The 20,705-nt window shown below is 47.0% G+C and overlaps 1 protein-coding gene across 9 annotated transcripts in view; it reads left to right on the top strand.

Annotated features, from left to right (window-relative positions):
- LOC133536930 (unconventional myosin-VIIa-like) overlaps positions 1-20,705 on the top strand; it is a 38,226-nt gene that overhangs the window by 13,165 nt on the left and 4,356 nt on the right. For 5 of the 9 annotated variants that reach the window (XM_061877658.1, XM_061877657.1, XM_061877654.1 and 2 more), the window contains 38 exons: positions 169-288; positions 372-514; positions 2,474-2,684; positions 2,798-2,933; positions 3,005-3,111; positions 3,635-3,772; positions 3,954-4,112; positions 4,302-4,394; positions 6,308-6,402; positions 6,488-6,572; positions 6,646-6,864; positions 7,007-7,114; positions 7,221-7,430; positions 7,505-7,711; positions 7,777-7,953; positions 8,076-8,165; positions 8,236-8,363; positions 8,482-8,608; positions 8,691-8,810; positions 8,887-9,060; positions 9,167-9,394; positions 9,484-9,651; positions 9,774-9,891; positions 9,998-10,124; positions 15,497-15,666; positions 15,742-15,932; positions 16,019-16,143; positions 16,662-16,819; positions 16,913-17,066; positions 17,187-17,342; positions 18,330-18,435; positions 18,498-18,611; positions 18,747-18,834; positions 18,906-19,012; positions 19,082-19,267; positions 19,345-19,461; positions 19,671-19,754; positions 19,831-19,950. In XM_061877658.1, the coding sequence (XP_061733642.1) occupies positions 169-288; positions 372-514; positions 2,474-2,684; positions 2,798-2,933; positions 3,005-3,111; positions 3,635-3,772; positions 3,954-4,112; positions 4,302-4,394; positions 6,308-6,402; positions 6,488-6,572; positions 6,646-6,864; positions 7,007-7,114; positions 7,221-7,430; positions 7,505-7,711; positions 7,777-7,953; positions 8,076-8,165; positions 8,236-8,363; positions 8,482-8,608; positions 8,691-8,810; positions 8,887-9,060; positions 9,167-9,394; positions 9,484-9,651; positions 9,774-9,891; positions 9,998-10,124; positions 15,497-15,666; positions 15,742-15,932; positions 16,019-16,143; positions 16,662-16,819; positions 16,913-17,066; positions 17,187-17,342; positions 18,330-18,435; positions 18,498-18,611; positions 18,747-18,834; positions 18,906-19,012; positions 19,082-19,267; positions 19,345-19,461; positions 19,671-19,754; positions 19,831-19,950 (5,364 nt within the window). Of the gene's footprint in view, positions 1-168; positions 289-371; positions 515-2,473; positions 2,685-2,797; positions 2,934-3,004; positions 3,112-3,311; positions 3,366-3,634; positions 3,773-3,953; positions 4,113-4,301; positions 4,395-6,307; positions 6,403-6,487; positions 6,573-6,645; positions 6,865-7,006; positions 7,115-7,220; positions 7,431-7,504; positions 7,712-7,776; positions 7,954-8,075; positions 8,166-8,235; positions 8,364-8,481; positions 8,609-8,690; positions 8,811-8,886; positions 9,061-9,166; positions 9,395-9,483; positions 9,652-9,773; positions 9,892-9,997; positions 10,125-15,496; positions 15,667-15,741; positions 15,933-16,018; positions 16,144-16,661; positions 16,820-16,912; positions 17,067-17,186; positions 17,343-18,329; positions 18,436-18,497; positions 18,612-18,746; positions 18,835-18,905; positions 19,013-19,081; positions 19,268-19,344; positions 19,462-19,670; positions 19,755-19,830; positions 19,951-20,705 lie in introns of all 9 variants that reach the window. The other 4 variants (XM_061877655.1, XM_061877656.1, XM_061877652.1 and 1 more) reach the window with 1 other exon arrangement.

Raw genomic sequence — 20,705 nt, 5'->3', positions numbered from 1 at the left:
AATCTATTGTAATCTAATTTTACTCTCTTTGGGTTTTTAGTCCCGAATTTGCTAGCTGACTAGCCCTGTTAGACAGTATTAACCTTGATAGTAGGGGGATAAGTTTAATTATAAGGATTATGTGAATAATAAGAAATGTAAGAGTATTGTGTATGTGTGTGAGTCCAGGTGGATGGCAAGGACTTGATGAACTGTGTGACAAGTAGAACTTTGATCACTAGAGGAGAAACAGTTTCCACTCCCCTCAGCATGGAGCAAGCTTTGGATGTGCGCGACGCCTTTGTGAAGGTGAAACACTGTGAAACGCTGGACCTGATGTAATTAATTTACTAAGCCGATGTCACAAAGATGTGTGACGTGTGGGTCTGCAGGGTATTTACGGCCGCTTGTTCGTGTGGATCGTGGAAAAGATCAACGCTGCCATCTACAAGCATCCATCCTCACAGGCCAAAGCTATCCGACGCTGCATCGGACTGTTAGACATCTTTGGCTTCGAAAACTTCACAGTCAACAGGTACAACACAGACAGTGCCAAGCTTTTTGTGGCCCTAATTACATATTTTTTTGTGGCCCCATTTTGGTCTTCCATAGTTTCAGGGTTTCATTTTCCAAGTGGCTATACAAATTAAACACCCAAGTCTTTAAATGTTAAAGTAATTGAGAATATACAACTGGTCAGAGTCTTTTTAAACATGTCGCCCTGCCCTAGTGGTTGTGGCTCTAAACAACAACATAGAGCAGTGGTTCTCAAATGGGGGTACGCGTACTCCTAGGGGTTCTTGAAGGTATGACAAGGGGTATGTGAGATTTTTTTTTTATATTTTAAAAATAGCAACAATTAAAAACACTTATATAAATATATTTATTGAATAATACTTCAACAAAATAGGAATGTAAGTTCATAAACTGTGAAAAGAAATGCAACAATACAATATTCAGTGTGGACAGCTTGATTTTTTTGTGGACATGTTAAATAAATATTGATGTTAAAGATTTCTTTGTTTGTGAAGAAATGTTTAGAATTAAGTTCATGAATCCAGATGGATCTCTATTACAATCCACAAAGAGGACACTTTAAGTTGATGATTACTTCTATCTGTAGAAATCTTTGCCGCATTGCCGGCAGTAAGACGGACACTTTTCCAGTAAGGGTTGGACTCCACCAAGGCTGTCCTTTGTCACCGAGTCTGTTCATAACATTTATGGACAGAATTTCTAGGCGCAGTCAAGGCGTTGAGGGGTTCCGGTTTGGTGGCCGCGGGATTAGGTCTCTGCTTTTTGCAGATGATGTGGTCCTGATGGCTTCATCTGACCGGGATCTTCAGCTCTCACTGGATCGGTTCGCAGCCGAGTGTGAAGCGACCGGAATGAGAATCAGCACCTCCAAGTCCGAGTCCATGGTTCTCGCCTGGAAAAGGGTGGAGTGTCATCTCCGGGTTGGGGAGGAGACCCTGCCCCAATTGGAGGAGTTCAAGTACCTAGGAGTCTTGTTCACGAGTGAGGGAAGAGTGGATCGTGAGATCGACAGGCGGATCGGTGCGGCATCTTCAGTAATGCGGACGTTGTACCGATCCGTTGTGGTGAAGAAGGAGCTGAGCCGGAAGGCAAAGCTCTCAATTTACCGGTCGATCTATGTTCCCATCCTCACCTATGGTCATGAGCTTTGAGTTATAACCGAAAGGATAAGATCACGGGTACAAGCGGCCGAAATGAGTTTCCTCCGCCGGGTGGCGGGGCTCTCCCTTAGAGATAGGGTGAGAAGCTCTGCCATCCGGGAGGAGCTCAAAGTAAAGCCGCTGCTCCTCCACATCGAGAGGAGCCAGATGAGGTTGTCCAGGCATCTGGTCAGGATGCCACCCAAACGCCTCCCTAGGGAGGTGTTAAGGAGACGTCAAACCGGTAGGAGGCCACGGGGAAGACCCAGGACACGTTGGGAAAACTATGTCTCCCGGCTGGCCTGGGAACGCCTCGGGATCCCCCGGAAAGAGCTGGACGAAGTGGCTGGGGAGATGGAAGTCTGGGCTTCCCTACTTAGGCTGCTGCCCCCGCGACCTGACCTCGGATAAGCAGAAGAAGATGGATGGATGGAAAACCATAATACAATTTTCCATTTACAGTAATATGCTGTAAATACCACCATAAATGTTGTGGTAAAATTGTGGCGATTAAGCTGCCAGTTGTTTTTTTGCTACAAAATCTAAGGGTTGTTTTTAAAAAAATAAAATAAATCAAATGCATAGGCAATTATATAATAATATCAGGAGGTGAATCCTTATACATTTATATTTATAAATGATTAATGGTTACAAGCGGCCCTCTAAATGCAGCCATAACTGTGATGTGGCCCTAAGTAAAAATGAGTTTGACACCCATGACAGGGAGTGTTTATGCCAGGAGCCGGCCTTGAACACTAACACATACACAGTTTAAGTCGTGTCAGCATTATCTAAAAACTTGTGATGGACCTCACCAGCTTCGAGCAACTTTGCATCAACTTTGCCAACGAGAACCTGCAGCAGTTCTTTGTGCGTCACGTCTTCAAGCTTGAACAAGAAGAGTACAACCTGGAGAACATCAACTGGCAGCACATCGAGTTCACTGACAACCAGGACGCCCTGGACATGATCGCCATCAAGCCCATGAACATCATCTCACTCATCGACGAGGAGAGCAGGTTCCCTAAGGTGGACACACACAAACCCTAATTATCTAGGTTGATGATGACACACATACAGGACCGTGTTAAGTTTCTTCAAAGCCTCTGACAAGTGACGTTTTAAAAGATGATTTGTTGCAGGGCACTGATAGCACAATGCTGAACAAACTCAACTTTCAACACAAAGTCAACACCAACTACATCCCACCAAAGAACAACTACGAAACACAATTTGGCATCCAACACTTTGCTGGAGTTGTTTATTACGAAACCAGAGGTCAGTGGTCACCCCAGGCTTGTCACTAAGCCTTCACACTTGTACTTGTGATGTGTCTGTTTGTCTTACAGGCTTCCTGGAGAAGAACAGGGACACTTTATATGGTGACATTATCCAGCTGGTTCACTCTTCCAAGAACAAGTTCATCAAGCAGATCTTCCAAGCAGATGTTGCCATGGTAACACACACAATGTTAATTCAAGCATGATAAAGACCATCAAAAACATCTAAAATATTATTGTCATCTAGAAACGAATAAAGGAAGTGGAATGTTGTCTGGTGAAATCTTATCCTGTCCTGCATGTTTCTACAAACATATCCAAGTCACTTCTCTTTGCGTGTGTGTGATCTTTGCATGTTCACCCTGCTTCTTTGCAGTTTCTGTGTGGTTTTGCTCCTGCTTCTTGTCTTCCTTCCAGCACTCTCTCCAAGGTAAAATATATATTTAGTACAAGACCTGTAAAATCTCCCGATTTGATGATCACAAGTATTTTCAATGCTACTGCCAGTTTAAAATTAAAGAGGAAGAAGGTTGAGCTCAGGAAGGACAAAACAACCATTTTTTTTGCTGTCTGACACGTGTGTGTGTGTGTGTGTGTGTGTGTGTGTGTGTGTGTGTGTGTGTGTGTGTGTGTGTGTGTGTGTGTGTGTGTGTGTGTGTGTGTGTGTGTGTGTGTGTGTGTGTGTGTGTGCATATTTAGGGGGCGGAGACCAGGAAGCGATCTCCCACTCTTAGCAGTCAGTTCAAAAGATCTCTGGAGTTGTTGATGAGAACTCTGAGTGTCTGTCAGCCGTTTTTTGTTCGCTGCATCAAACCCAATGAATACAAGAAGCCCATGGTGAGTGTGTATGTGCGGTACATCCTTTAAAAGAAAATGTTTTACTTTTTTGGCATGAATAGTATTTAATAAATAGGCATACATAGTATTTTGTTACAATTCCAGATGTCTGCACTAACAATTGCTGAACTTCATTTAAAGATGCTGAGTCTTGAGGAGTTAACAGATTTTTGTATCGTAGCTGTTTGACCGGGACCTCTGTGTGCGGCAGCTGAGGTACTCGGGAATGATGGAGACTATCCGCATCCGCCGTGCAGGGTATCCCATTCGCTACACCTTTGTGGAATTTGTGGACCGCTACCGTGTGCTTATGCCAGGAGTCAAGCCAGCATACAAACAGGTGTGGTTCTACAATATTAGACTACAAGAAGGTAAAAAATAACAAAAGCAACTGCAAAAAGCATGGCACTAATAAGGTGTTTGAATATGATCGCTCACAGCCACAAGGAAGAAAATAGTTAGGGCTTATATTGGACATTTCTAGCACAGAGACTAACAGTCGATCACTGTTTGGGTCTACGTACTCTAGGAGGATCTGAGAGGAACCTGTCAGAGGATTGCTGAGGCTGTGCTTGGCCGAAATGACGACTGGCAGATGGGAAAGACCAAAATCTTCCTCAAGGTAACTGCTTAATACATTTAGTAGTGAAGTGAAGTGAATTATATTTATATAGCGCTTTTCTCTAGCGACTCAAAGCACTTTGAATAGTGAAAGCCATTATCTAAGTCACATTTAAACCAGTGTGGGTGGCACTGGGAGCAGGTGGGTGAAGTGTCTTTCCCAAGGACACAACAGCTGTGACCAGGGTGACAGAAGCGGGGATCGAACCTGGAACCCTCAAGTTGGTGACACGGCCGAGCCCAATTTAGATTTTTGTGTACTACTTAAACTACTGTGTGTCTATTTGTGAAATCAGACGTCATTGATGTTGGACCATAACAGAGATGCAGAAATGTTAAAATTATTTAAATATTTACACAAGTTTATCATTGATTATCATTCACATCAACGTCCCACTGGGATGAGTTTTTCCTTGCCCTTATGTGGGCTCTGTACCGCGGATGTCGTTGTGGCTTGTGCAGCCATTTGAGACACTTGTGATTAAGGGCTATATAAATAAACATTGATTGATTAAGAGCTGTTACATCCATATAGTGCATGTATGTATGCACACTAAATGGATGTTATGACTGAATGTTGTTGGTGATCTTGTGCAAACAAATCTGATAAAAACCAGTTGATGCCGGTGTGAGTGAAGCTCTACTGTGATTTTTTTCTAGTGCACATGATCACTGACAGGAAAGAGTATGTTTTTGTTTCCCGCTGTGTGTGTGTATGTTGGAGGTTTATATTCCTAGACTAATATGTTCCTTATAAATGTTTAGATGTGTGCTTTGCTTTACTGGAATTGTCGGTGTCATGCAGACATGATCTATAAAGGCAACTTTGTGTTTTGAGGTGGCTCTCGTTTGACTCGTGTGTGTATTAGTTGCTGACTGAAGAGTGCCTTAGCTGGTCAGGAAGCTTAACAGGAAGGATAAAGTGCAGGGGGCAAAGGAAAGAGCTTCAACCACTCTTTCCTGACAGGAAGCTGATGAACCATCAGGAGGACAGAAATATTTACAAGAGAAGACAGACTCAAAATGGAAAGCTGAATGAATTTCTGAATGGACAAATTGTGTGCTTCCAATTTTGTGGAAGAAAGTTCGGAAAAAAAACTTTTTTGTATCTTAAATACAAAGCAATGTCCTTAAAGACTCATGTCATTTGTGGTTAGGATGTTGTAGCCAAATACAAACAACCACCAGAGGTCAGTAGAATGAGTGGCAGTATTTTATTGGCAGTCACTTATTTTCAGCTGAAGCACTGAAATAGAGACTGGTAGGAGGGAGCAGCAATACATAGAGGTCAAAGGATGAGGTGGAGAAGTACTCACATGTTGGAAAGGCTGAACGAGTAAAGGGGTACAGAGTAAAACGTTGAGTAGCAGTGGAGAGTAATTAGGGGGCAGGAATCTCCTCTATTAAAACATATCGGTAGGTTAGTCGGAGGTAAGTCAAGAGCAAGCCAAGCAGGGCTTACTGGTGATGGCCAGGAAGATACTATTGATGAAGGATCAGTCAGGAAAAGAAAAGGAACAGGTTTAGGCTAAACAGGCAGAAAGATGATGGGTCAAGTGGGCCAGAGTTCACAAACAGATAATCCAAGAAATGTTCACAGCTGTAACTGTCCATGTTGGGGAGAAGAAATGATCTGGTAAAAGTGGTGTGACTTTGCCCTGGATCCGCAATTAGCTATACATAGAAAAAGTTAGTGAGGAGGCCTGATTGATAAATTCATAGTAGCAGTGTGAGCAGGTATGGGAGGGCCAGGGAGCAAAGAGTAGAAGCACTGCTCCTAACACTTGGGATGACTTTTACCCAACCTAATTTATGCTGGACCTCACAAACTTTCAGAAATGACCACAGACACTTGTGGAGTATTGCAATTTAGTGGAGAGACAACAGATGGAGATAAACTTCCTGGTTCTGTAGGATCATCATGACATGTTGCTGGAGATTGAGAGAGACAAGGCCATAACCGATAAGGTCATCCTCATCCAGAAGGTTGTTCGAGGTTTTAAGGACAGGTATATCAACATGAATTTGGACATGTTTCCACATGCTTTAGGAAAGCTTAAACTTAAAGAAATTTGTATAATTTCTGGCCATCAGATCCAACTTCCTTAGGATGAGGAAGTCGACTGTGTTGATCCAGAAAACTTGGCGAGGATATCTCTGCAGAAAGAATTATGGAGCAGTGAGGATCATCATCAATAATCGATCATCATCAATAATAATGTGTGAACTCATAATATTTAATTTCTCCTCAGATGCGGGCAGGCTTCTCTCGCCTCCAGGCTCTTGTCCGCTCCAGGAAGTTGTGTGCGTCGTATCACGTGGCCCGACAGCGCATAACAGGCTTTCAGGGTCATTGCCGAGGCTTCTTAGTGCGCCGTGCTTTTAGACACCGTCTGTGGGCCGTCATCACTATCCAAGCTTACACCAGAGGAATGATTGCACGGAGGTTATACCGCAGACTGAGGGGCGAGGTAGACACCTGGGCACACCTGTTGCATATTAATACAGACACCACCATCAATACGTTAAGCTAGGATCAATTGATCCGAAATAGACTTTATTTTTGGTAAAACACCAAAAACCACCTTGTCTTTTTTTTCTTGCTTCTATCAGTATCGAAGGAGGCTGGAGGCTGAGAAGATGCGCCTGGCTGAAGAGACCAAACTGAGGAACCAAATGTCTGCAAAGAAAGCCAAGGCTGAAGCAGAACGCAAACACCAGGTAGGCTAATTCTCACTGAGACATATTGTTAATGGACTTAACGGAAGAAAGTAATTGGTCTTTCTGCGATGCCTTTCACTGCACTCTAATTCATTGTCCACTTCAGGAGCGTCTGACCCAGTTGGCCAAAGAGGACGCAGAGCGGGAGAAGAAGGATAAGGAGGAGGCGAGGAGAAAGAAAGAGCTGGTGGAACAGATGGAACGTGCCCGTATGGAGCCTGTCAATGACTCAGACATGGTGGACAAAATGTTTGGCTTCCTGGGGACTACGAGTTCTTTTCCTGGTCAAGAAGGACAAGCTCCTGCTGGATTTGAGGTCAGGTGATAGATGTTTGCTTTGATAACTAAAGTCAGAAAGTATGGATCTGAATAATTCTTCCTCCTGTGCAGGACCTGGAGCGAACCCACCGGGAAATGGAGGAGGAAGACTTGGACGAGGCTCTTCCTTTGCCAGAAGATGACGATGAAGAGGATCTGTCTGAGTACAAGTTTGCCAAGTTTGCTGCCACCTACTTTCAGGGAACCACCACACACACATATGTCCGGCGACCTCTGAAACAGCCACTGCTCTTTCATGATGATGAAGGAGACCAACTGGTATGTCAAGAGAATCAAATAAATTCTTACTAAAGCAGTAACTTGTATTCCTTGATACAATCTAGGCGGCTCTAGCCGTGTGGATCACAGTCCTGAGGTTTATGGGAGATTTGCCGGAGCCAAAATACCACACAGCAATCAGTGACGGCAGCGAAAAGATTCCTGTCATGACGAAAATCTACGAGACCCTGGGAAATCAGACGTACAAGAGGGAACTGCAGGCACTCCAAGGGGAAAGAGAGGTGAGTTGGAAACAGTTAAGGAAAGCTGTGAGGAGCTTTTATCACAACTACAAAGCAAAACTACATTATTCAAAAATTTGACATTTCAGAGCCATTTTTGAGCTGTCTTTTCCCATATTCAGATGCCTCAGTCCGACAGTCCTCGCAAGAATAGTATCCGACATAAACTGGTCTCTCTGACACTGAAGAAAAAATCTAAGATCACTGAGGAGGTAAGAGAAGATGTCTCTGATGTGTTATCATGTGACTCGCTTTATTTACAAAGTAAAGAACAATTTTCAGGTCACAAAGCGCCTCAACGATGGCGAGTATGGTGTCCATGGTAACAGCATGCTGGAGGACCGGCCAACATCCAACCTGGAGAAACTCCATTTCATCATCGGTAACGGCATTCTGAGGCCAGCGCTGAGGTAAAAATATTTACCAAATTGTCTAGTGGTGGTTTTCACCCAGGTTGTCTGGGCTCAAGTCCTGTTATGAGAATGTTGCGAGGGTGGCAATGGTTTATTTATGTCGTCTTTGTGTTAGGGATGAGATCTATTGTCAGATCTGCAAACAGCTGAGTCAGAACCCCTCTAAGAGCTCTCATGCTCGAGGTTGGATTCTCATCAGTTTGTGTGTCGGCTGCTTTTCTCCGTCAGACAAGTTCCTCAAGGTTAGGACACTTTTTCCCAGGTTTAGTCCAGATATGTAATGGTATAGTGCGTATACTTATGAGTATAGGTGTTAACATGTAGTACTTGAGGAACTTCATCAGCAGCGGGCCACCGGGTTATGCTCCATATTGCGAAGAAAGATTGAGAAGAACATTTGTGAACGGGACGAGAACACAACCTCCATCCTGGCTGGAGCTGCAGGTACACACATGCATAATTAGGTAAAGCTCACTTCATCTGGATGTCATTACTTAATTGTTGTGAAATCCATATGCAGGCAACCAAGTCTAAGAAACCCATTATGCTGCCGGTGACGTTCATGGACGGAACCACTAAAACGTTGCTGACGGACTCGGCCACAACGGCCAAGGAGCTCTGCAACACTTTGGCTGACAAGATCAGCCTACAGGATAGATTTGGCTTCTCTCTCTACATTGCTCTATTTGACAAGGTTGTCTGAGATTAAATAAACACTCTGTCATAAGAAAGAGTATTTTCTCCCAGCCAAACAGCTAAAAAAAATTGGTAATGGTCTGACTGTCCTCACATGCATTTAGGTCTCCTCTTTGGGCAGCGGGAACGACCACGTCATGGACGCTGTGTCTCAGTGTGAACAGTACGCTAAAGAGCAGGGAGCCCAGGAAAGGAATGCCCCATGGAGGCTGTTCTTCAGAAAGGAGATCTTCACACCGTGGCACTGTGCTGCTGATGATACAGTCGCCACCAACCTCATCTACCAGCAAACTGTTAGAGGCGTCAAGTTTGGAGAGTACCGTTGTGACAGGGTGACCACTTCTCTTCTTCTGTACTGCAGACATTCTCTTCTTCTATGTTTGGGTCCAAAACTCAAGACTTCCTTTTCTTTTTGACCCAGGAGGACCTGGCAGAACTGGCATCTCAGCAGTACTACGTTGACTACGGCTCAGAGGTCCTACTGGAGCGGCTTCTGAGCCTCATCCCGTCCTACATCCCGGATAGAGAGATTAGCAGTTCCAAGACAGTGGAGAAGTGGGCTCACTTCATCATGGCGGCCCACAAAAAGGTTGTTTGCTGCTATAAGTGGATCTGGTCATTACTAGCTAAAGATGAATGACGTCTTTTGGAAGTAGTTGTTTAATTCGAATATGTAAATGATGATTATTTGTCCATGTTGCTGTTGTTCAGGGCATTTACACGCAGAAGAGGTTTGACCCCCAAAAAGTCAAAGAAGAAGTGGTGGATTTTGCTCGCCACAAATGGCCCCTGCTCTTCTCTCGTTTCTATGAAGCCTTCAAATTCTCCGGTAAGATGTCTGACTGTAGTAAACGGCACAATTTTAGTTCTGAGCTTGCTCTCTAAAACAACAAAGTGAAAGTGAAATCATTACATGATGATGTTCTTTACTTTAGGTCCAAGTCTGCCTAAAAACGACCTCATTGTTGCCGTCAACTGGACTGGTGTTTATTTTGTCGACGAGCAAGAACAGGTCCTTTTGGAACTTGCCTTTCCGGAGATCACTGCGGTGTCCAGCAGCAAGTAAAGAATGTAGTCACTCTTGTGGTCACAATAATGTTGATTTGTTTTAACATTCGTTGATGTGGCAGTTGCCCATGAGTAGGAAACTGGCTTTGGGACACCAAAGTTCAACTGCTCTGAGAAACTATCCCCATTAGTGCATGTCCAATTTTGTATATAACAGCGTGTGACAGGTTTGTGTCGTGGGGTCTTCAGGACCGAAGGATCACAGCAGGAGTTCACGTTGACAATTCTTTTTAATCTTTTTACACACAATATTTCTTCTTTTGTTTGTTCCCAAAAGGATTTTATTTTTATTTTTAATTTTCACAACAGTTCATCTTCTTCGTTCACTCACAAAGTTTTTAACTCGCTCAGTCCTTCCACAACCCTTCTGGCGTCCTCAGCACCTCCTGGGTCCTTCTGGCTTTTCAGCCCCGCCCTGCAGTCACCAACGCTGCTAAATAGAGACAGGTGATTAGATAACTCGTTCCAGCTGAGGTATCCACTCACCTGTCATCTTGCCTCCGGCCGGCTCCTGTGCATGCCATCGCCGGCAGGCGGCGCGTGACCACGCCCCGCCTCTCACAGGCCTCCACCGTCAGTTTCAGGCCGGGCACCTGTCCGGCCCCGCCCCCCCCAGGAGGGCGAGAGAGGAAGTCCGCCACGGCCATCTGCGCGCCCGGCCTGTGGACCACCCGGAAGTTGTATGGCTGTAATGCGAGGTACCACCGGGTGATCCGTGCGTTTGCATCCTTCATCCGGTGGAGCCATTGGAGCGGTTTGTGGTCCGAACAGAGACTGAAGGCGCGCCCCAGCAGGTAGTAGCGGAGGGCCCTGACCGCCCATCGGATGGCGAGGCACTCCCTCTCTACCGTACTGTACCTCGCCTCCCGGTCTGAGAGTTTCCGACTGATGTACAGAATGGGGCGGTCGACACCCCCCACCCGCTGGGACAGCACCGCCCCCAGTCCCCTGCCCGATGCGTCCGCCTGCAGACAAAAGGGGATGGTGAAGTCAGGCATACACAGTACCGGTTTCTCGCAGAGTGCCGTCTTTACCTGCTCGAACGCCCGCTGGCACTGCTCCGTCCACTGGACCAGCTCTGGGGCACCCTTTCGGGTGAGGTCAGTTAGTGGGCTGGTCAAGTCCGCGAACCGTGGAATAAAGCGGCGGTAGTATCCCGCCAGGCCCAAAAACTGCCTCACCTCCTTTTTTGTCTTGGGGGGTGGACAGGCCGCAATCACAGCTGTTTTGTCTACCTGTGGGCGCCCCTCCCCCCCCCAAGTGGTACCCCAGGTACTGTACCTCCCTCCGGCCAACCGCACACTTTGCCGGGTTGGCGGTGAGCCCCGCCCGCCTCAGGGACTCGAGCACCGCCCCCACCCGCTGCATGTGCTGTTCCGAGCCGCTGCTTTGGATGATGACGTCATCCAAATATGCAGCTGCGTATGCCGCGTGGGGGCGCAGCACCCGGTCCATGAGACGCTGGAATGTGGCGGCGGCGGCACCGAACAAACCAAACGGCAGTGTCACGAACTGGAATAAACCTTCGGAGTGGAGAAGGCCGTTTTTTCCTTGGACTCTGGTGATAAGGGAATCTGCCAGTAGCCCTTGGTTAAATCCAGTGTGGTGAAAAAGCGAGCAGTGCCTAGCCGATCCAGGAGCTCGTCGACCCGGGGCATTGGGTACGCGTCAAAACGTGACACCTCATTTACCTTGCAGTAGTCCACGCAGAAGCGTACTGAGCCATCCTTCTTTCCCACCAGAACGATTGGGCTACACCACGCGCTGCGAGATTCTTCTATCACCCCCAGTTCCAGCATTGTTTTTAATTCTTCCCGAACTACTTTGCGCTTGTGCTCGGGAAGTCTGTATGGTCGAGTCCGCTCCGTAACCCCCGGGCTGGTCTCGATGTGATGTTGGATGAGGTTCGTAAGGCCGGGCCGCGCGGAGAACACATCAGAAAAACGCTGTTGCAGCGCTGCAACATCCGCTTTCTGTTTGAGCGTGAGGTGATCATCACAGGGGAGGGGAGGGGAGGGGAAGGGGCAGAGCGCGGGACCTCTGGCCCCAACTCCTCCTCCTCTCTTACTACCGTCACCATGGAAACAGGCTCCGCCTCCTTCCATGCTTTCAACAGATTGAGGTGGTAAATTTGGGTGTCTCCGCCCCGGTCCGAGCGCTGAACCTCATAGCCCACATCCCCCACTTGCCGTGTGACCTCAAAGGGTCCTTGCCATTGCGCAAGTAATTTAGAGCTGGAACTGGGAAGTAATAAAAGGACTTTTTCTCCCGGTGCAAATTTTCGCAGCTGGGTTCCCTGGTTGTACGTGCGTTTTTGGCGTTCTTGGGCTTGGAGCAAATTCTCCCGTGATAAGTGCCCCAATGTGTGTAGTTTTGCTCCCAAGTCCATAACGTACTGGACTTCAGTTTTACTGGAGCTCGGACCTTCCTCCCAGCTTTCTTTAATTATGTCCAGCACTCCACGCGGCTTCCTGCCGTACAACAACTCGAATGGTGTAAAACCTAGGGAGGACTGGGGTACCTCCCGCATCGCAAACATGAGGGGATCCAGCCATTTGTCCCAATTTGGTTTGTCCTTGTGCGTGAACTTACGGATCACGGTTTTTAGCATTTTGTTCAAGCGTTCCACCAGTCCATCTGTTTGGGGGTGATACACGCTGGTGCGGATCGCTTTGATACCCAGTAATCCGTATAGTTCCTTGACTGTGCGTGACATGAAGGACGTGCCTTGGTCGGTCAGGATCTCTTTCGGGATCCCGATCCGGGAGATAATTTGAAACAGCGCTTGCGCTACGCTCCTTGCGGAGATGGAGCGCAGAGGCACTGCTTCGGGATAGCGTGTTGCGTAATCCACTAGGACTAACACAAAGCGATATCCCCGTGATCTCGGGTGCAATGGCCCGATGAGGTCCATGCCTATTCTTTCGAATGGGATCTCTATAAGTGGTCATGGGCGCAAGGGCCCCTTCGGGGCGGCTGCTGGATTTACCAGTTGGCATTCCGGGCAGGCGGCGCACGTCTGCCCGAATGCCCGGCCAATAGAACCGGGCCATTACCCGATTAAGTGTTTTGTCGTAACCCATATGTCCAGCCATTGGGTTCACATGCGCCACCTGGAAAACCATTTCTCGGTGGCGTTTCGGCACCAGCAACTGGGTGATCTCTTCTCCCGTCTGAGTGTCACGGGTCACTCTATACAGCCTATCTCTCATAATGGAGAAATGAGGGAATACCCGCGCCGCTCCCGGGCGCCATAGCTGACCGTCGATATAGTCGACTTGGTCCCAGGCCGCGCGCAAAGTTTCGTCTCGCGACTGCTGGAGGGGGTTATCCTCCGTAGGATGCCAATGGGAGGCCGGGGGGGGGCGTCCCGCGAAGCCCCCGCCGGTTCCCGCTCGGCAGTGGCGCAAGGCCCCGCCTCGCCACTGACAACCGCGCAGATACTCCCTTTTCCTACGGTCCGTGAACGCCTCCCCACACATTGCGTCACGAGAAGTGGAAACCCCGGCCCATTTGTCCCTAATAATATGGGAGGCGTAAGGTGCGCACTTACAGCAACCTTCACACTATGCTTTTGTCCCCGATGCCAAACTTCTACTGGAACAATGGGATACGTGTGCACATCCCCATGAATACATCTAATTTGCCCCTGTGTCGCCTGCCTCAACGCCCCGGGCCGAACCAGGTTTTGGTGGATCATGGTCTGTTTGCACCCCGAATCCACCATTGCCCGGTATATACTCCCTTGAACCCTTACCGGGACACAGTACGCCTCCCCTGGATCGGAGCCGGGTGCTGGGGCTCGACCACCCGTATCACCTGCCCCACCTCCATCAGTGAGCATTCCCTGCGCACGTGACCAGGTTGGCCGCACCCGCAGCACACCGGCCCTGGCGTTCGAGGTGCCGTCTGCGGGGGAAGCCCTTGTTGCGCAGCACCGGGAACCTGGACAGAAGGAGGAATGTCACACATTTTATAACCCCCTTTTCCCCCCCTCAATAGTACTGGAGTATGATGTTGTGTGTGCGTGTATGAGTGTGTGTGTGCGTGTGTGTGCATGTCCCTGTCCGGGCTGGCGGCCTCCTGCGTCTGCCAGCTCCGTCTCCTGGGTGCTGGGATGGGCCGCTCGGCCGCTCGTGGTGCTGCTCTGGATCTGTCGGCTGCCCGTGGCGCTGGTGTGGGTCTTTCGGCGATCTTGTTGCTTCCTTCACGGTGTACCGCCAGATGATCCTCGGCCAGGGCCACCGCGGCCATCAGGTCCAGCGGGCGATGGTACCGCACCCAAGCGGCCGTCCGGGCTGGGATGGCCTCCACAAACTGCTCCAGGAGGATCCGCTCCAGCATCTTACTGTCGGCCTTCTGGGGTTCAAGCCACCGGACGGCCGCGTCCCGAAGCTGCTGCGCCAGCACGAACGGTCGATCCTCAGGCCCCAGTCGCATGGCCCGGAACCGGCGTCGGTGGTCCTCCGGGTGGCTGCCGATGCGGTCTAATATTGCCCGGCGTAGGTTGGGGAAATGCACCCGAGCGTGCGCTGGAAGACTAAGCGCCGCCCGCTGCGCCTCCCCCACCAGGAGCGGCAGCAGCTTGACACCCCACTCGGTGTCCGGCCAGCCGCATGCTGACGCTGTGGTCTCGAATACGTCGAGGAATACTAGCGGGTCCTCTCCCTCTGACATCCTCTGAATGGCGGTCCCCTTCTCCTTCTCCTTTCCTCCGGACTGGCTCACCAGTGCTTGCAGTACCTGCGTCTGTTGCATGCATGCCTCCATCTGCTGCTGGGTGGCTGCCGACACCTCCGCCAGCACTCTTCCCAGTGCCTCCAGGGGGGTTGGGGCCGTCATCTTTCCTCGGTCCTTGCTTGGTTGGGCGCCAACTGTGACAGGTTTGTGTCATGGGGTCTTCAGGACCGAAGGATCACAGCAAGAGTTCAAGTTGACAATTCTTTTTAATCTTTTTACACACAATATTTCTTCTTTTGTTTGTTCCCAAAAGGATTTTATTTTCATTTTTAATTTTCACAACAGTTCATCTTCTTCGTTCACTCCCCAAGTCTTTTCAGTCTTAGTTCGTTCACTCACAAAGATTTTAACTCGCTCAGTTCTTCCACAACCCTTCTGGCGTCCTCAGCACCTCCTGGGTCCTTCTGGCTTTTCAGCCCCGCCCTGCAGTCACCAACGCTGCTAAATAGAGACATGTGATTAGATAACTCGTTCCAGCTGAGGTATCCACTCACATGTCATCTTGCTTCCAGCCGGCTCCTGTGCATGCCATCGCCGGCAGGCGGCGCGTGACCACGCCCCGCCTCTCACACAGCGCATATATTTTAATTCCTCCTTGAACATAGTTGTCCTTATTCCACTTTCAGGGGAGGAAAGTTGCAGAGTCAGAGCTTCACGCTGGCGACCATCAAGGGAGAAGAGTATACCTTCACCTCCAACAACGCTGAGGACATCCGCGACCTGGTGGTTACCTTCCTGGAAGGCCTGAGGAATAGGTCAAAGTTTGTAGTAGCACTACAGGACAGTCCCAATGAGAGTATGTCCTCGTTGAACTTTGGAATATGTGACAAAGAAGTCACAAGTGTCAATCATGTCCTCAAACCTTATCCAGATGGTGAGCCGTCTACGTTCCTGAGCTTCCAGAAGGGAGACCTAATCCTGCTAGACCAGGACACTGGCGAGCAAGTTCTCAACTCAGGTTGGGCACACGGTGTAAACGAGAGAACCAATCAGAGAGGAGACTTTCCAGCTGACTCCGTCTACGTACTGCCCACTATGACACGACCTCAGCAGGAGATTGTGGTATGACAAAGCTGCTTTGATTAAGTTATATTAGGAATAAGTAAGACACATTTGTTTGTTACTAATGATGCAATCCAACTACCCAGGCTCTCGTAACCATGACACCAGACCAGCGGCAGCACTCGGTGCGAGTGTCGCAGCTCATGCTTCCTGAGGGTGAAGACTCAGTCAAACCATACACACTGGAGGAGTTCTCCTACGACCACTTCAGGTACACACTTCCTCAGCAAACCATTAAGCACCCCTTTCAGGACCTCGCTTTTAAATTTGTGGTGCAGACAAGGGGCTTTCCACAAAGTTTATAAACATTTTTTTCAAACTGTTTTCACCAAGTACCACCTCAGAAAACACTTGATTCTCCAAGTACCACCATAATGATCAACATTAAAATACAGTAGCTTATATTCATTAAATACAAGGGAGAGGATTCATTTAACAAGTATATTTATTATTTTAGGCCACTGTATAATTAAACACAGTTTAAACAGTAACACTGTGTTTAAATATTTATTAAGTGACTCTTTGGCGTACCACTTGATGGAGCCCACGTACCATAGAGTTTGTGAATCTTTGTCATAAAATATAATTGTCCAGAAGATTGTGCTAAGATAAGTATCAAGATTCAAGGACAACTGGGCCAATCTCTGATTGAACCATCCATTTATAGTTTTGTCCATACAATGAATATAACACAATAAAATAGTTAAGTACACGATGTGCTTCCTGCAGGCCTCCCCCCAAACACACACTAAGCAGAGTAATGGTAACCAAGAATCGGGGTAAGGACAAGTTGTGGAGTTGCACCAGAGAGCCTCTCAAACAACCACTACTGAAGAAGGTGGTCCAACACGAGGATCTCGCTCAAGAGGCCTGCATGGCATTCATCGATATCCTTTACCACGTTTATATTGTTGTAGGTGTTGGGCCAACTGACAACTGTACCAATCGAAACCGACATGTTACCTTAATGTGTGTCCTACCTGTGATGAAGTACATGGGTGACTACCCCTCCAAACGCACTCGCTCGGTCAATGAGTTGACCGACCAGATCTTTGAGGGATCGTTGAAGACAGAACTTCTGAAGGACGAGATCTTCTGTCAGATCATCAAACAGCTCACTGACAGCCATGTCAAGTGTGTACAAGCACACAGAAGACCTATGAATAGATAGTGATTATATTGTGACATAAATCTAAGTGAACATTTCAAGTGAACATAATATAAAGCTTAACATGTTTGTGTGTGTGCTAACAGGTACAGTGAGGAAAAGGGCTGGGAGCTGTTATGGTTGTGTACTGGTCTCTTCCCACCAAGTAACGTGCTGCTTCCGCACATCCAGCGCTTCCTACAGTCTAAGAGACAACACCCGCTCTCTGCTGACTGCATGCACAGGCTACACAAAGCTTTACGGTAGCGAAAAACTTTAAGTCTGCATTGTATAAATAGACATGTAAGCTAGAAGCCAAATATAATCGTTACTGTCTAAGTTTATTTGAACAGGGACAACGCACATTGATCAACATTGGTGTAACTGCGTAAGTTTTAGCTACAAAGCTAGTTTCTGACCATAGTCACTGGGCAAGATGCATAGATAGCCAGCAGCAAACAATATCCAATAAAACAACAATCATTAATAGCCTGCTTAAAATAGTAAATAAATTGATTAATATCTCACACACATCTATGGCAACATTTAGCACAAGCACTACACATTATGCTTCAACAGCACCATGAACAATTACACAAAGGCATGGTTACACTGGCAGCAGGCAGGTAGCACAAATCAGCAATAAATAAAACACATTATTATGTGCACAAGTAGTCATGATTTTAGCATATTTTTGAATTGCCTTAATGTATCAACATAGCATACTTGAATAGGGATATTGTTCCAAAATTGGACTGGCTGAAGGCCCTTTTCCTGAGGGGAACTATCTGTTTGTTTGAAGAGGCAGATCGAGTTTGCCTCCCGCTCAGATCAGAAAGTACTGGTGGGGCCATGACCACGTAAGATTTTAAAAAATAGATCAGCATTAAGAAATATTACACACATTTTCCCAATTAAGTGGTTTATATTTTTCCAGTGGTGATGACGAAAAGATTTCATGTCCAGAACTTTCAGAGCCTGCTTATAGAGAGAATAGATCAGATTCAGTGTTGTCTTTCAGCCATCTAAATGTCTTCATTGTGAACTAACAAAGAAAAAGCAAGGCCAGCAACACCTGTGTCGCTCTTATAATTTTAACATAAACTGCACAGGAGTTACTAAAGACGGAATGGTTTTAACAAAGTCTTCATCGATGTGTTTTTGTGTGTTTTATTAAGTTTTTTTAGAGTGTTTGTTTTTCCTGTATTCTGTTCATTGTGAACTAAACCTATTGGTTGCCACGGTAACAGAAACGGTTCCAGGAAGTATCCTCCACATCTGGTGGAAGTGGAGGCCATCCAGCATAAGACCACGCAGATTTTTCACAAAGTTTACTTCCCTGATGACACAGATGAGGTAATACACAGTACTTAATATTGATTCTAGAACAAGTGTACTGTCATGTAAAAATTGCGCAGGCATTTGAAGTGGAGTCCAGTACCAAAGCCAAAGATTTCTGTCAGAACATCTCCACCAGACTGCTGCTCAAATCTCCTGAGGGATTCAGCCTCTTTGTCAAGATTTCTGACAAGGTCAGAGGTCAAGCATGTTTTACATTATTTTCGTTGAACAATAACACTTACTTATCAGTCATTTCTAAAATGATTATTTCCCTGTGTATTGGTTGAAGGACAAATACAATCTATTATGCGTAAATGTGTGTGTAGGTTATCAGTGTTCCAGAAGGAGATTTCTTCTTTGATTTTGTGCGACACTTGACTGACTGGATCAAGAAATCGCGCCCAGCAAAAGATGGTATTAAACACAACTTTATCTCTTTTAATAAATCAAACTTGCTTTTCTTAAAAGTGACCTTTACCTTGCAGGAATGGTTCCCTCTCTGACCTACCAGGTGTTCTTCATGAAGAAGTTATGGACTAGCACAGTTCCAGGAAAGGACTCCTTCGCCGACTCGATCTTCCACTACTACCAGGTAAATCTTGCTAGGGAGATACCATAAAAACGGGACAAGAGTCATGACAAATGTTTTCTCATCATTCAGGAGCTGCCCAAATACCTGCGTGGCTACCACAAGTGTTCGAGAGACGAAGTTTTCCAACTCGCCGCTCTTATCTACAGAGTCAAGTTCGAGGATGACAAATCCCACTTTCCAACCATTCCCAAGATGTTGCGAGAACTGGTCCCCCAGGATCTCATTCGTCAGATGTCACCAGATGACTGGAAAAGGGTAAAACCTGAAAACTAATGACCAATGCTTTTTAACTGGAGGTGGATGTGAAGATTGACTATTTTGTGTGTGATCAGTCTGTAGTGGCCTTCTTCAACAAGCAGGCTGGTAAATCACAAGAAGAAGCCAAGCTGATGTTTTTAAAGATCATCTACAAATGGCCAACCTTTGGCTCTGCCTTCTTTGAAGTCAAGGTAATAAACCAGTCAATAGTTCTCACTTCATCTTTAAAATTTGGTGACTTTTAAAACCCACTGCTTCTTCATGCCTAGGAGAAGGGGCTGCACTGCACAATAGTTTCTATTCCCAATCTTGAATATTCTTGATCAAAAATTCATTCATCAGTAGACTCTATTTTAGATCAATCCTTCGATAATGCTAAATTGTGTTCTTGACTATTTAGCAAACCACAGAAGCCAACTATCCAGAGATCTTGCTGATTGCCATCAACAAACATGGAGTCAGTCTCATTGACCCAAAAACCAAGGTTTGTTTAAAGCTGCTGTGCCTCAATACAAGGTCTAGATGTAATTGGTTCTCCCTTTTTTTTTGTCACTGCACAGGATATTCTGATCACACATCCCTTCACTAAAATCTCTAACTGGAGCAGTGGGAACACCTACTTCCACATCACCATCGGCAACCTCGTCCGAGGAAGTAAACTCCTCTGTGAAACCTCGCTGGTGAGTGGAGGCAGCATGCACATTTTTGCATCTCTATTCTAAAACTAGGATCTTAATCCGCGGGGTCAGAATAAAGTCATGAGTTGTCCTTGCAGCTTAATTGTTCATCTTTGCAAGACATTTTGGACATCCATCCATTTTCTACCGCTTGTCCCTTTTGGGGACGGCGTGGCGAAGTTGGGAGAGTGGCCGTGCCAGCAATCTGAGGGTTACTGGTTCAATCCCCACCTTCTACCATCCTAGTCAGGTCTGTTGTGTCCTTGAGCAAGACACTTCACCCTTGCTCCTGATGGGTCCTGGTTAGCGCCTTGCATGGCAGCTTCCGCCATCAGTGTGAATGGATGAATGTGGAAATAGGGTCAAAGTGCTTTAAGTTCCTTAAAAAAGGTAGAAAAGCGCTATACAAGTACAACCCATTTACCATCTATCTCAGCTGCATTCGGGGGGAAGGCGAGGTAAGCTCTGGACAAGTCGCCACCTTATCACAGGGCCAACACAGATAAACAAACACCATTCACACTCACATTCACGAGGGCCAATTTAGTGTGGCCAATCAACCAGGTGCATGTTTATGGAGGTGGGAGGAAGCCGGAGTACCCGAAGGGAACCCACGCAGTCACGGGGAGAACGTGCAAACTCCGCACAGAAAGATCCCAAACCCGGGATTGAACTCAGGACTACTCAGGACCTTCGTATTGTGAAGCAGATTGCACTAACCCCTATTCCCACTGTGCTGCAGTTGCTTCCAATTTTAT

The sequence above is a fragment of the Nerophis ophidion genome, linkage group LG18 (assembly GCF_033978795.1).
Source record: "Nerophis ophidion isolate RoL-2023_Sa linkage group LG18, RoL_Noph_v1.0, whole genome shotgun sequence".
In the NCBI taxonomy this organism is placed as follows: Eukaryota; Metazoa; Chordata; class Actinopteri; order Syngnathiformes; family Syngnathidae; genus Nerophis; species Nerophis ophidion.
The sequence above is the reverse complement of the archived record's forward strand: the minus strand, read 5'-3'. Positions and strand labels throughout refer to the sequence as shown.